At 37.6% G+C, this 15656-nt stretch overlaps 1 protein-coding gene across 2 annotated transcripts in view; it reads left to right on the top strand.

The window, feature by feature from the left end:
• The window catches only part of LOC137194466 (collagen alpha-1(XI) chain-like), an 89167-nt gene extending 75186 nt beyond the window's left edge, over positions 1–13981 (top strand). For both annotated transcript variants that reach the window (XM_067606378.1, XM_067606377.1), the window contains 14 exons: positions 126–179; positions 3144–3197; positions 6732–6839; positions 7117–7170; positions 7550–7603; positions 8226–8333; positions 8850–8903; positions 8994–9029; positions 9118–9171; positions 9425–9677; positions 9977–10089; positions 10452–10520; positions 10888–11121; positions 12297–13981. In XM_067606378.1, the coding sequence (XP_067462479.1) occupies positions 126–179; positions 3144–3197; positions 6732–6839; positions 7117–7170; positions 7550–7603; positions 8226–8333; positions 8850–8903; positions 8994–9029; positions 9118–9171; positions 9425–9677; positions 9977–10089; positions 10452–10520; positions 10888–11121; positions 12297–12443 (1392 nt within the window). In that variant the 3' untranslated portion in view covers positions 12444–13981. The remainder of the gene's footprint in view (positions 1–125; positions 180–3143; positions 3198–6731; positions 6840–7116; positions 7171–7549; positions 7604–8225; positions 8334–8849; positions 8904–8993; positions 9030–9117; positions 9172–9424; positions 9678–9976; positions 10090–10451; positions 10521–10887; positions 11122–12296) is intronic.
• Positions 13982–15656: the final 1675 nt, after the last annotated feature.

Here is a 15656-nt window from a genome sequence, read left to right on the forward strand (position 1 = left end):
TGTGGTGAGAGGAGGATACATGCCCATTCTGTGAAAGTGGATCACTTTTTCAAATGTAGAGATATGTAACAAAACTCTTCATTTTTCATGAAGTGGATTCAAGTGTTCTATCTACTCTAATATAGGGCCCTTCAGGTCCATCTGGTGAGGCTGGAGTACCTGGACCTCCTGGCAAAAGGGTGAGTACATTTCCAGAAAGTATGCATGAGATGATACTTCTTTTAAGCTCTTGAGATGTTCTGTATTTTTAGATTCACAATGATCATACAGGCTGCTATTACCCACTGCAGGGTGATACACGTTTACGATCATACGTTTAGATTTTGATTAATATTAATATACACATGTGTGACAGGAAATGATGCCCATTAGTTTAACTGAGTGTCTAGAATAGCCAGTAATTGCAGATACAGATCATCTTGTAAGAGAATATTGACATATTGTGATTTGACTTGCAGTAATGTGAAGGCAATTTGACTGCTGCTGCTGCTAATGTCGGAAAATTAAGTTGTCACATAAATGTCTGGCACTGGATGCCCTTTCTGTCACGTCAAACTTGAGCTGAGATTATTACATTTCACTAACGTAGTATTTGGACTATGCCTTCCATTACAGTAATAATGTTTTACAGTTAGCAATAAAGCATGTCATTAATGTACCGTATGAAAGCCTGGTGCGTCATGGCAAGACAGGAAAAAGATTTTGATATTTAAAGTCAATTCATCTTATTTTGTGTACTTCAGCAAAAATGCTGCTGAGCAAAGTCTAACTTATCCTCTGCAGAGTCACTCTCTCAGTCAGCTCTGCTGCCATCTCCATGTATTAAAGGATAATTCCTTTATATTTTTCTTATTATCAACAAATCCCATGAGAAGACCAAAACCAACAATTGATTCTACTAACAAGCGTTGGCTTTGTAGTCAAAGCTGACATATCATATTCCTCTGAGAAACACAGCTCCATTGTTGTCCAAAAACTATTAATAACATACCATTGAGCCATACTGTTGCACTGGGTGACATGGTTCTTCATTGCAAAGAACATGCGTACTGTAGTTTATTTTGAGTCAATCCCACATACACCGTCTAAGTGGTTTAAACACTTCCTACATAACACACAAAACCGCAGCTGAAAATACTCCCCACAAAACTGACTTTTTGCTCCTGTTTAAGTAATGTTTCGATTATGAATTATTGAGCCGTTATATCCTTGACACATTATTAAAATTTTACCTCTTCAGTAGGAATTAAAGGGTTTGGGCATAAGAGCCAAAGACAGGATGGAGAAGCCGCAAAGTATTAAGAGATAGAATGTTGGTTTTGATCTTTTCATGTTTTTGTTGTTGACAACAACAAAAATACATAATATCAGCAGCTGTATCCTTTAAAGGTATACTATGCAGGATTTTCCTTGAAAAAAAAACAATGTAAAGACTCATGCACTCGGGACTCGTAGCATAGCGGCCAGGTTACATCACTGTCTCCGTCTCTCTCCTCTGCTCCGCTCTGCTCTCTGTCTCTGTGTCATGGATATCTAAAGAGCTGCAGGTCTGCGTGTCCGCTTGACTGAGCAGAGAGGCCACAGCGGGCAGGATGAAGCTCTGCATTCACATAAAATCTGGCAATGCCGCACCTTCCTGCAGGGTTGTGCAGAGATGTGAGCGTGTTTATCTGTGCTTTAAAATGTAACCGCCATAAAACAATCAGAAAATAACATTTTATTTATCTGATTCACGGCTTTGTTATCGCCAACGCTGCTCGCTCCCTTCATTCACTCTCTAGCTCGCTCGACCACCGCCGCTGTCTCTCTCTCTCTCTCTCTCTGGGGAGGCGAGGCCAACTTTGAATGCTGTGTTTACAAACACCAACTGACAAATCCTGCATAGTATACCTTTAATGTAAACACCATATACATATTCAATAGAACTCTTGCATGTCACGACAATATACATAAACCCTGATTTTCTGTCTATAATCATTAATGGAGAGGAAGTAGTTAGTGAAGCCACATGGTGGATAGATCCTTATTACAGTTTTCTTCAGCATAGAGATTTCAAAATGTGATTAAAATAGTCTGTTGTGGCTGAAACACATTAATTTCTCAAGCTTATCATGACCACAGAGCCTGCGTGAAGATACAGTCCTGCACGTTGTTGGATAGAAGATGATCACTCGGTAGACAACAATATATGAGATAAAATGTGCGCAAATATATCTAACCGTGGTGGCGCTTCACAGCCAGAAATGTTAAAGTTTGTTTGTTAAGCATTAGGGACACTCATTTGCATGTTTTCAAAGCAATTCTGTGGCAATTATGTGACAATTATGTGTGAATTAAAATTCAGGCTTGGAAGGTTGATTATACATTTTAAACATGATGGTATGGTAAGCACTTTTTGGAATACAGAATTTGTATTCTAAGGGATAATATCCAGGAGACAGAGGCTATGGAACAAATTAGACCCCAGTTCCATGTCCATATTAATGGACTTTGCGATATGATTTTTCATCCTTCACCAAGGTAATTCTAGGTTAGTCTCTTTCCCAATATCTCTTCGAAATTGACTCAGGTTCGGTGCTCATTGATGCATGTGGCTGCTTGACTGCATTAGCACACATGCACGCACGGGTGCACACACACATGGATGGCCGCATACACACATACACACATCCACTAATGCACATACACAGTTGCCAGGGCTCATAACCTACATTGAAGACCGGTGGCTTTTGTTTGGTCTATTTGATTGTGGTTTCTAATGGTAAATGACAGCCCACTTACAAGGTTTTGACCAGAGGCTGTTTGGTGAAAATGCTGATGTGCTTTTAGCTCAGTGTGTTTAGAATGTAGGGCAGTTTGCTCTTACTGATGTTGCCTGGCCCTGCATAACCCTCTCTCTTTAAAAAGATTCAAGGTCAGATTATGCATCAGCCGAACAATTAGTATGTGTATAACTACTTCTTGTCAGCAAATGTCAGTTAATCGTCTCATACCCCTGTATACAGAATAATAACCTATTTTGTGTTCTTTTGAAAAGGTTTTGACATGAAGAAGTGTTGGTGCTTTAGTTAGTTTGATAATTCTGATATATTTGTATATTCATGTACAAAACAATAATTACATTTGACTGTTGTTCTTCTCAGGGTCCTGCTGGTAAAGCAGGTCAGGAGGGCAGACAAGGAGAAAAGGGATCCAAGGTAAGTTGTTAACTGTTTAGCTTCAACATTAATTTGTGTTTTACAAATTATGTAAATCTGATTTTTGCTGGGATCAAGGTTGGTTAATGTTATGGAAGCAAAGAAATGCCTTAACAATTCAAATCTTAAGTAAATTAATGTTGTAATTTAACCACCAATTAAGTTATGGCATTGAAATTATTTATTTTTTAAAACCTGAATCTGAATGTATGTGGTTTGAATTCTCCAATTTCTATTTTCCAGTAGGTAATTATAAGTTGTACAGTTTATTTTGTTTTGTTTGTTTGTTGTTTTCGGGTTCACAGATATCCAATATTCAAACAAATACATTCAAGATGCTCAAAATTCATGTCAAGTCAAAAAATTCATTTGGACATCGGTCCTATCAGGTCATATTCTGTCAGTCATGTGATCTGAGAAAGAGAAGTTCAGTGACTGGAAAACCACCGGACACTTTTTCTATCTCTATTTAGTATGTTTTTGAAACCAGTATTTAAATTTCAACATTAAATATACAGTAGTGGTTAAATTCTAAAATTAAGTATTAAGTGGCTTATACAATTCTAATTATAATAGCCTCTCTTTGCTTCCATAAATGGCTGCCAGACTTTGCTGCCTCGGGGCATCCGAGCCAAATTGAACAAAATGACTGTGAAGATAGATGTCCAGCAGATAAGCTAAAGGACAAAGCAACACCCATTCAAACTCTTTCCCTCTACAATCCTTCCCAGTTGTAGATTGTATGTGTTTACCACAGCTCCTGAATATTTGTAAAAATTGACAAATCAGTCTCACTGGAGAAGAAATGGGGTTTCTTGAGGCTATAAGCGAATCTGATTGCTTTGTTAAAATCCACAAGATGCTGGTGTTTGCACAGTAGGAGAGCATCAATCAGAAAAACAATAGAACAACAATAATAATAATAATAATAATAATAATAAACTTTATTTGTATAGCACCTTTCATACAAGCAATGCAGCTCAAAGTGCTTTACAACAAAGAAATTGCAAGCATCAAGTGCTTCACATGAAAAAAGACATAACATTAAGATAAAAACATGTTAAAAAAACATTATTTAACATAGGATGAAAGATAAAACCCACTGAATAATGATAATGAGAATATACAGTGAGAATAATAATGTTCCGAGGCATAATGGACCTTGTGCAATCTCAAAGCAGTTGCATTGTTCCTCAGACACAGGATCTCCAAGACTGACAAACCTTTCTCCCATTTATGTATGTTTTGAACCAGTTTAACACACAGTCAGAAAGACCAACCATTAAAGAAGACCAACCATTGATTAGGATATCATGGTCAATCGTATCAAACGCTGTGCTTAGGTCTAAGAGGATAAGAATTGAGACCTAATTTTCATCAGAGTTTAGTCTAAAATCGCTGATTATTTCAGTAAGAGCAGTTTCAGTGCTCTGGTATGCTCTAAAGCCTGACTGAAATTCCTCAGGGATATTATTTTCTTTGAGAAAGGAATTTATTTGCACTGAAACTATCTTTTTCAATTATCTTACTAATGAATGGAAGGTTGGATATCGACCTATAGCTTGTCAGTGCATTACCATCTATAGTAAGGGTTTTATAGCACCTCTTTTGAAGGCATCCGAGAAGATTCCTCTTTGAAGAGATGTATTTATAATCCTCAGGACATGACTTGAAACACTGTTGAACACCTTAAAAAATGCTGTAGGTACATGGTCAACACATAAGGAGGAGGAGTTACAGTCAGTGACAATCTTGCAAAGCTCAGTTAATGTAATACAGGTGAATTTTCCGATGGTTACATCATTTTTTACAGGATTTGCTGAGATCATCTGTGTTTACATCAGCTCTAATTGAAGTTATTTTGTTATTGAAGAGCAATGAAGAGCAATTTTGATGCAGAGAGCTGTGGGAGGTCGAGGGCAGTGTGGAGTAGCTGGGCAATAGTGGAAAATAATATTATTGAGTTCCCAGTTTTTCTGTAATAATCTTGGAAAAGTAATCCTTTCCTGCCAGACATATTGCTTTTTTATTGGCAGTCATGGCTTCTTTGTATACAGTATATTAAAGTGAACTGTGAGTCTAGTTTTTCTCCATTTTCTTTCAGCTGCCTGACAGATCCTCTTGATCTCTTTAACACTGTTATTGTTTAACCATGGGGAGATTCTGTCAGTCATCTTCTTTTTAACCTTTAGCGGAGCAGCACTATTTAAAGCAGATGACAAGTTATTGTTGAAACTTTCAACCATGTCATTTAAAGAGCAGTCATAACTGTATGGCTCAAATGATCTCATAATATTAGAGAACTTTACTTCAGCTTTGCCAGCTAGGAATCTCTTTTGAACCAAAAATTCCCTTTTAGTCTTTGTGTAGATTAGGTTGGCATCAAAAACACAGCGATGGTCAGAAATAGGATATTCAAATACTGAAACATTATCCCATATAATTGTTTTGTTATGTTACTAAGTCTAGGGTGTTACAATGCTGATGAGTGGTTTCATTTACATATTGGATGAGTTCAAAGCTGTCCAGTAAAATTATAAGCTCCATAGCTTTAGGGTCATTCTTTTTGTTAATCTGAATATTCAAGTCTCCATTCAGGATTAACCCATCATATCTAGTGATACCAAGTGAGATCAGCTCTGAGAATTCCAGTAGGAATAGTGCTGAATATCCTGGTGGCCGATATAATGTAAAGATGAGTACTTAGACTTCTGCTTTGAGTTCAAGAGCAAGATATTCAAACAATGTAAATTCACCTAGGTCAATGTCATTACACACAAACTGTGTTGAGAAAACGGCTGTAATCCCTCCTCCTTTCCTGTTTTGTCTGACTGACTGATAAATATTATAGATTAGAGGACAAGCCTCTGTCAGTGTTACTATACCATTAAGCCTGAGAAATAGTTTGTCTCCAAGTCAGATGGTTCAAAGTAAAGCACAAATAGAAAAAACCTGACAAATTCCAGACATAGCCTCGCTCTTGCTTTTGTTCTTTATCGTTCTCCATCTTTCTCATTTACACATGCTGGCATGCACACACTGTTGCACAGACACACACACACATACAGGAAGTGCACATTCTATCCACATTGAGGTAAAGGATTAGAGTTGATTTGATGGAGACAAGACAAAGCCTGTGTGGTGATCCTACAGTGTCAAATCCAGGCCTAATTAGTTGTCAGAACAATTTAATCCCCTCTTCCTATCATCCTAGTTGATATGACATCTCTGGAACTTCAATACATAGAAACTGACTGTTCTTGTGGGACAATAGATGAAATCTGGTAGCATTTGATCTGTTTGGATGTTGCAAATCCTCAAATCCCTCCATTCTGTGTTTTTTTTTTTTTTTTTTTTTTTTTAAAGAAAACATTGCAGAATATCGAACAATGTGACTCAAATACAATATTGCTTCAATTATCAAGCTGGATAAAGGTCTTGTCATCACTTGTGCAGAGACATATTTGACATTCAGTCTAACACGCATAGTGCACCATGTGTGATCAATTGTTAATTTCTTTTTTTTTTTCACAGGGAGAAGCTGGAGCAGAGGGGCCTGTTGGGAAAACTGGACCTGTGGGACCACAGGGGCCCTCTGGAAAGCCTGGCCCTGAGGGTCTGCGTGGAATCCCTGGCCCTGTTGTGAGTAGATTTTTGATGATGTATGTCTGCCACTGTGGAAAGCAATGACACATCTCAGAACTTCAGGTGGTGAATACATTCAGGTTTATGGAGTAATTATGTGACTGAGAAAGTACTAATAGTTAAACTATATCTGTATTAAACCTTTAGCACCACAGATATATTTAGAATGTGTTGTAACATGAAATGCAAAGTTCAGTACCTCTTAAATCTAGATTTTAATCATTCTAATGCCTCAGCCAAATACTTTTATGAAACATTTTTTCTCTCATTTTAGGGTGAGCAAGGACTCCCTGGTGCGTCTGGAAAAGATGGACCTCCTGGACCTATTGTAAGACATATGCTTCCACTTCCCACCCAGTAAAATACTGTCACAGATGTAGTTGTTGAATAAGTCAAAAAATATGTGGAATGTATGATACTGCAGCACTGCTGGCCCACCCCTTGTTTAAAAACATCTGTATGTTTCATGCCTTTTACCTATCAGATGACGTATGAATTGGTCATCTTAAAGAGAATGCCTTTTATGGTACAATAAACCAGTTTTTGGTCTGATAATTTGTTTATAGCAGCTATTTGCAGTACCTCTGCAGGGTAGATACAGAATAGTCACCATGAATGCACCGTTCTGCAATAGCTGTCTCTGTAAAATAATCTGAATTCATTTCACTGTCATTTATGCTTGACAAACTGATTCTCTACCTCCACAGGGACCCCCTGGACTTCCTGGTATGAAAGGTGACTCTGGATCCAAGGGAGAGAAGGCAAGACATTATTACGATGCTAATCTCAAATTGCTTTATTGTGTATTTCTCATATCTGCTTATGCACCTTATCTGGAGCTTCCAAAGTAAGCAACGTACCCAGGCCTATTGCCTCTATCTCTTTGTTCACACTCTCCCAGCAAGATGAAAAAAGGTTTTGCTCTATGAGGAGTTTTCACAAAGTGATTTAATGCAGTGGATGAATATGTATAAGTCCAATAATATCATCTTTGTAATGGTCATTGGTTTAATGCCAGCATGCAGTAGTCAAATGGGATAGAAGCAGATGGCCATAACTGCCTAGCAGCAGGTGCTGAGACAGAACGCCATTGTTAAATATGACGACCACTATAAACATACTAATTATTTATAGGCAGAACCAAGAAAGTATTGAGGTCGTCTGGCCAGGCATTGTGCATAAACTTGCAGCTGAATTTGCATATTTGTTTCACTGCCTTCATTTTCTTAGGGTGATAAATGGACAGACATTAAACTTTAGTATATATGAAAATTACTTGTTGTCAAATGGATAATTAGTACAAATATTTTTTTGTTCTCTAAATTTATTTCAATGTTTTTGTCTCACGTTTTGTTTCTTGATTTTCTTCTCTACCTCCTCCAGGGTCATCCTGGTCTAATTGGTCTGATTGGACCCCCTGGTGAACATGGAGAGAAGGGAGACAGAGGATTGCCTGGACCTCAGGGTACTGCAGGTGGCAAGGGTGATCCTGTAAGTCAGTATCTGTGCCAGGCACAGTATGCTCTCTATTATCTCCATAAGAATGTGAATCTCATCAAAGTCATAGAGCTACATAAATGTATATATAGTAAGTGTGTCTTCCCTGGAGTTAGAGCTGAGATTAGCAAAACCACCAACACTAAAAACGTTGATTGTTTGCCTGACCTGCACTGGATTAAGGCCAATATTGATATCTATATTTGAGAGTTTTTAAAAATCTAATAACAATATATATCAGCTGTAATCCGTCTTTAACATCCACACACATAGAATCCACAAACAAATTTTTAATAACAATCTTGTTTAGTTTTTTAAAGAATACATTTTATCTATGTAGCTATACTTGAATTATTTTTTAACTTATCAGCCAATATATACATTGATACCGATGTATCTGCGGTATACTAATAACAGTCTATATATCGCCCCAGCTGATCTATTGGTATAGCTCTAATTGTTACTATAAGATGTTATTGCATTCTGATGTAATTTATTTTCTGTTATAAGGGTGCTGGTGGTCTCCAAGGTCCTCTCGGCCCTCCCGGTCCTCCTGGTATTCCTGTAAGTTTCACTTCTTGTTTAATTTTTTCACTCTGTTACATCATGATTGTTGTTGGTCTCTAAATGTTCGTCTCTTTGTGTTGTTAACAGGGCGCTCATGGACAGAAAGGTTCTAAGGGATCAGTTGTAAGTTATGTTTTCGTTCTTTTTAATATTATAATAACATTAATTTACCACTATGTGATTCATGAGAAGCTGTTTTGTTTTCTGTCAGGGTACACCAGGTCAGAAGGGAGACACTGGATTGATTGGACCACCTGGACCACCTGTAAGTTAATTGTTAATTGTACTCGTTCAATCTAAGTACATCTATCCAAATATTAAGATATGACTATGTCCATTATAAGAATTCTTTAATTATGAGTTAACAATGGCATTATGGTTAGAAAATACTGTACTGATCATGTAAACTCTTCTACCCTGGAAAGCTTGGGGTGTTGACTCATAGAATTATCCTTTAATAAATACTTACCATCAGCAATAATCTACTTTGGCTATGACCTTCCTCTTCCGTGCTACAGGGTCCACCTGGTGATGTCATCCAGCCGCTACCCATGCAGCAGGTTACAAGAAAGACCAGGCGGCAGGCTGACATGCAGGGAGATGAGGGGTTGGCAGACTACGGCATGGCCATGGAAGGAATGGGGGATGTCTTTGGATCTCTCAACAACCTCAAACAGGACATCGAGCGCATGAAGTTCCCCCTGGGCACCCAAGACAATCCTGCCAGGACCTGCAATGACCTGCACCTCAGCCAGCCTGAATTCCCAGATGGTAGGATGGAGACAGCGTTGACCTTCGTAGTATTAACAATGGGAGCATTTAGTTTCAGTTGTAGTACTTTAAACACTGTAAACATATGGGTCAGGTGTAAATATACAAATCCTAACTTTTGCCTCGATAGAAACAAACTGTTTTTAACCTCTTTAAAGACATTCTCCTCAGTGGAAATCTGTCTTGCCCAGGATGATATAAACATTAAACAAGAGCAGTAGTATAAACTTCAGACAAGGGCAAAGCAGTGCTTTATACCACTGTCCTGGCTATATCTCACAGCTGTGTTTCTCTCCCAGGTGAATACTGGATTGATCCAAACCAGGGCTGCATAGGAGACTCCATCAAAGTGTTCTGTAACTTCACAGCAGGTGGAGAAACGTGCATCTACCCAGATAAGAAATCCACAGGAGTAAGTACAACACCTGAATCAAATGGTATTTGCATTTTTTTGTTGTTGTTGTTGTTTTAAACTGCTACCAAATTATTTGGGGGCAGTTTGCCAGTAAATGCTGTTAAAGGCAGAGAGCCAATGTGACTGTGACAGAAAATAATTCAATGTACTGTTTTGACAAAATGGCAAAGAATCTGCTTTCTGCTCAGATGATCCAGTAAACTCCAACTATTGAGATCATTCAATAAGGTTAAAAAACCTGTGGGGGGGGGTTTGCAGCTATTTAACTAATGTCTGTGTACAGCCATACATGCACTAGTGACATGTGAAAAGCTCTCTATTTGTCATTAATTGAATTATTTGCTTGTTCTTTATTGTAGGTTAGAATATCTAACTGGCCCAAGGAGGCTCCAGGTTCATGGTTCAGTGAATTTAAACGTGGCAAAATTGTAAGTCATCCCACAAACTTCTTATTTTCATTTTCTATTATCTCCCAGTAGTAATTCACATCCTTTTTACTCCTTTATCACTTTGTTTCATTTATAGTATCTCTTTCCAAACATTGTCTCGCCTTCCTCTGTGATACATCTACCTCCTTTACCCTTCTCATCATTCCTTTTCTTAATTTTCTTTTTGTTACACTCTTTTTTCCATCCCCCTCCATCTTTTCTGTTCTTTCCTTCCACATTCCCTTGTTTACACTCCATCACTTTATTTACCTACTCTCTAATTTCTTTCTCCTCATTTCTCTTCCCCACATCTTCTTTCCTCTAACTGCTTCTCCCTCCATTTGACTTTCTCTCCATCTGCCCCCAGTTGAACTACGTTGACATGGAAGAAAACACCATCAACACAGTGCAGATGACCTTCCTGAAGTTGCTGAGCTCCTCGGCACGGCAGAACTTCACCTACATTTGCCATCAGTCTGTGGCGTGGTACGACGCCAAGGCTGACAACTACGACAAGGCACTGCGCTTCCTGGGCTCCAACGATGAGGAGATGTCTTACGACAATAATCCCTTCATCAAGCCGCTGATTGACGGCTGCTCGGTAAACACTCATCTTCTAACTTTCAGTTTGCAATTAAACTTCTTCTAAATCCCATGAAATCCGAATAATCCTCATAAATATGTAGACTATGCTGAGACTGTCAACAGAAAGAATGTCCAAAACTGTAAAGATTAAATCAGCTATTGGGAAACATCTGTTGTGTTGTCCGATTAAAAGTTCAACTATGTAAACAGGTAGTCCCTGCAGCATCACAGGTTATCATATCAGTTCCCAAAACATTTTTTATGGGGCAAGTGATATATTAAAACATGAAATGTCAATTAAAATCTTCCCAGATAAGATCATTATTAAACAGTGTTTTGAAGTGTGAGGTCAAATATGTCAACCACATCACATTACATCCTTTTCATCGAAACAGGTCATATGTAGAACGTTAGTTTTGTCCATCGGTGCAGCAGTTACACCTGGCAGTTAGTAGTTGTAAATTTTAATAACTTATCTTCACATAAGAGCTAGTTTCTGTAGAACAACCTGTTTTAATTTAGTGATGCAGAAATCTCCACTTAGTAAACACAGACCATGATCGGGTACAGACCAATAGGACTAAGGGATCAAGTATAGCTTCAGATTTTTGGTAAAAAAAAAAGCATAGACAGTTCCTCATCAGTTTTGAATTTCTAAATTAAGTGTTATATGTTTTCTAATTAATATGTTAAAGTCTATGGTAGATGCTTTGTTTTGGTTGATTGAATGACAGTTTGGACTTAGTAGATTTGAAGCTGCACAGTATTGTTTTAAGACAGATATAGTATGGCTGCATCTGGTGAATATTTTTATTATTGAGTAATTTGTTAATTTTTCTTCGATTAATTGGTTAATTGTTCAGTCTATAAAATGTTTTTTGTTGTTGTTTTTTAAATAGCCTATTATCATATTCCAGAGCTTAAACTGACATCTTCAACTCCTTTGTTTTGTTAAATTAACCTTCAGAGACCGAAAATGTTTCAATTTACAATGAAATAAAACTTAGAAAAGTAGCAAATCATCACATTTGAAATATGCCTATAAGGCATATTTGCTCAACAATAATAATAATAATAATAATAAAAGAGAAAATCTGTGCTTTTCTGACTGATTATCATATAAGTCCTTTTATTTAACGCTTTCCCAACTCACTAGATTCGTGTCTTCTCATGTGCCCTTTCTGTTTGCAGGTGAAGCAGGGCTATTCAAAGACGGTGATGGAGATCAACACCCCCCGCATCGACCAGTTGCCCATCATTGACGTCATGCTGAATGACTTTGGGGACTCCAACCAGAGGTTTGGCTTCGAGGTCGGCTCTGTCTGTTTCCTTGGCTAGACACGCCCCTACTCCCCGCTGATAGACAGGGTCAGAGGGTACATATTAACACCCACATGCTGAGATCCGACAACCTTTACCTTCTCTCCCCGCGAAGCGAAACCTGTGTTTTCTTTTGTTGCCAAGAAGATCCACTCAAGCCCGGAGAAGAAGCGTGCCCCCAGGCCCTGTCATGAAAGCGCTGACCAGGGGAAAGTACTCCTCGCCCTTGTAGGGCCAGTACCACATGACTTTAACTTAGTAACGGGAGTGACATCAGGAAAAGGACATTTGATGCCGTGGCGGACAGTGGCGTACTTTCAGCAACAGAGAGAGGATCCACTCACCCCAAGCCCCATCCTCCCTTGTCCTTCCCCTCCCACCAAGACTCCCTCTCTGGATGCTCCAGGTGCTGCTCTGAATACAACCACAGAGGTGTTTTTGTGCAGAATCACAAAACACTCAAGGTGCTACAAAAAGTGCTTTTTGATAAAACTGTAATTATTATTATTATTTTGTACAATATTGTTCCTTTCCGAATCCACTCTAAAAACTTGCATGTGCCCCAGCTCTTAAAGTTTAAATGAATATTTGGTAAACTATATAGAAATAAATCCTATAAATATGTTTGACATCTGTTTAGAAACAAATTTGAGGAGAAATATCATGTCCTTTGAAAACAATTAGGACATAGATTTGACAAAAGTTCCAATTTGTAAGTATAAAATAATCCTTTTGTAAATAATATAACTTTCAATATTTGACTTTTATGAGAACAAACAAAACTGGATAATGACACCTAACTCAAAAAGCATTTTGTCTTTTTTTTCATCACATACTATTTGGTATGCCCATTAGGAAATCAAGCCATAAAAAATGAGATAGTAATATAAATATTGTAATAAAAGGGATTATTCTTCCAGACAGACTCTATTCATTCAGATCTCATACCTCAATTTCTTTCAAATTTGTGGACATATTTGGCTGTTAAACCATGTTTATATCTTGATTACACTATTAAGTGTATACAGTATTTGTTGTGGCAAACCTACAAAGAAAAAAGATTTTTGTGTTGTTAATTTTTTTTTTCTTATAAATTCACAAAAAAAACCCTGTTGATTCTTTTCTTTGTAACAGTGAACACAATGTTTTCATGTGCCTTGAATTGTTCATTCAAAAATATTAAAACTGGATTCTGAAAAATGTTGGGTTGAACGTCTGTATTGTTGGCTATTTGAGTGCAGAAATGATTAGTGCTCTTTTTGTTACTCCACGCTGCCTTATACATAGTACTTTCCTTCGCCATGATAATTTAAGATTAGGAGGATTAGTGGTTCCAAGTGTTTGGGTTCATGTGATTGATTCTGCTGAGCCCAGCTTTGATCTCTTCCAGTTTCTGACTCAGATTTGACTTTGATCAAGATCTGTTTGCATCTCCACCTCCTTATCTTAAAGCAATGATAGCAAAGACTTCAGAGCCGCTTTCAAACCTGTGTAATTACAGTATGTTTACATCCTATGTACAACTGAAATAAATGTTTGGTGCTTTGCCAAATGCACATTGCAATGGTTTGCATTCACTTATAGATTATGCTGCATCTATGATAGAGGGTCATACAGTGTATGTTTGTTGAAATCATATGTACCAACACTGAATGACAACAATATTCTCCAGCCTGTTTTGGGCTTCCTAGTTGCACTACTGTCTTGTTGACTTTACCACTCTTTCCTTAAAAACTGCCCTGTTTTCAGACTAATTATCACACATTACTGATTTTCTATTTTGACTACAATCAGAAACTGCATGCTATCTGTGAGTTTGAGTGAACAGATCAGCATTCAGTTCGATTCAAGACAACCACCCAAACTTACACATTTCGGCGACCTCACTGATCAAGTTATATCAATCAAACAACATGTTGTGTCATTTCAGGGGCATTTCTTTATTTATTCAGTCAAATGTATCCACATAAAGACAAAGAGCGGGCTTTTTTACATTTCATATTTTATGTGTTTCATGTGACTCCTCGATTTCCTGTGAAACGAAATGGTTACAGGTATCACATAGAGTGTAATTTACTACATAATCCACGTAATGTTGACACAGTAATATCCCACAGAGCTTTTGCCCATGCTGCAGAGGTGTCTCCAGCAAATGCAAATTGACAGTAATTACCTTTTCTTCCCAGGGAGTTTGTCAGTTTAATTGTGGCGAGTATGACGGACCAGATTACATTTATGATAATGAAGCATGTAAACCTTGGGATAGATTTTACAAAATAGACATTACACAGCAGTGAATGTCATTCTCCATTACTTCAAAAAGAGTAAAACAAAAACAGTATGTGACTTCATGTAGCACGGTAATTCCTTTTTTAAAAGCTTTACGCACAGTTTTAGACAAAATAAGGGCTACCTTAAGGCCCCCAAAATGACTTAATCATTGAGATGCTTGTGTTTGGTGGGTAAATATTCAAAATTTAAAAATAGCAACAAAGCAATGATTTCTCCATCTGCTGAGGATTACTTTTAACACTCCTTTTTGGCCCAGAGCAGGACCTTCTCCACCCTTTAAAATTTCAAGACACATCTATAAAAAAAGATGACTAAAAAATAAAACACTCTGTTCATTTCTACATGTTTATGACCATTGTGCAAACGTGTCATGGCAGGCAAAGTGTTATTAACCTGCCAAATGTAACAACGCAATTTTGCCTGCCATGAACCTGTATATGTTCCCCATTGATAATGTTAAGTTGTCAGAACAGAGAGCCTTACAAAAGACTGTTCATGTTTCAACAAAAGTGGCATTATAATGAAAATAACAGCTATTGACAACAGTCATGAACATACAATTTTAATCACACTCATGGCATTTTGTGCAGCACAACATGACGCTTTTATATAAAACCACTGGACTTTACCTATTGTTGTGAGACTCATCCAGTATGCCATGAACAGGTCTGCTAGCTGATTTCTGCTCACATGAATAAAGCTTCACTTTTTGACAAATCTTTGACATCATAAGAGACCTTGGTTGTAGCTGACACGCAGTACAGCATTACAAAGACTACTGTGCTCAGTCAGTTACCGGTGGTAAAATAAAATATACAAATCTCTATTTATTTTCAGTTAAAAGCACATAAATAGTCAAATAAACAATCTTATAGCATCGTTATCTGCCAGGCTTCGGCAACGCTTTTAACCTACATACAGAAAAACAATTTGACTTTT

This window comes from Thunnus thynnus, chromosome 12, assembly GCF_963924715.1.
Source record: "Thunnus thynnus chromosome 12, fThuThy2.1, whole genome shotgun sequence".
Classification (NCBI taxonomy): domain Eukaryota; kingdom Metazoa; phylum Chordata; class Actinopteri; order Scombriformes; family Scombridae; genus Thunnus; species Thunnus thynnus.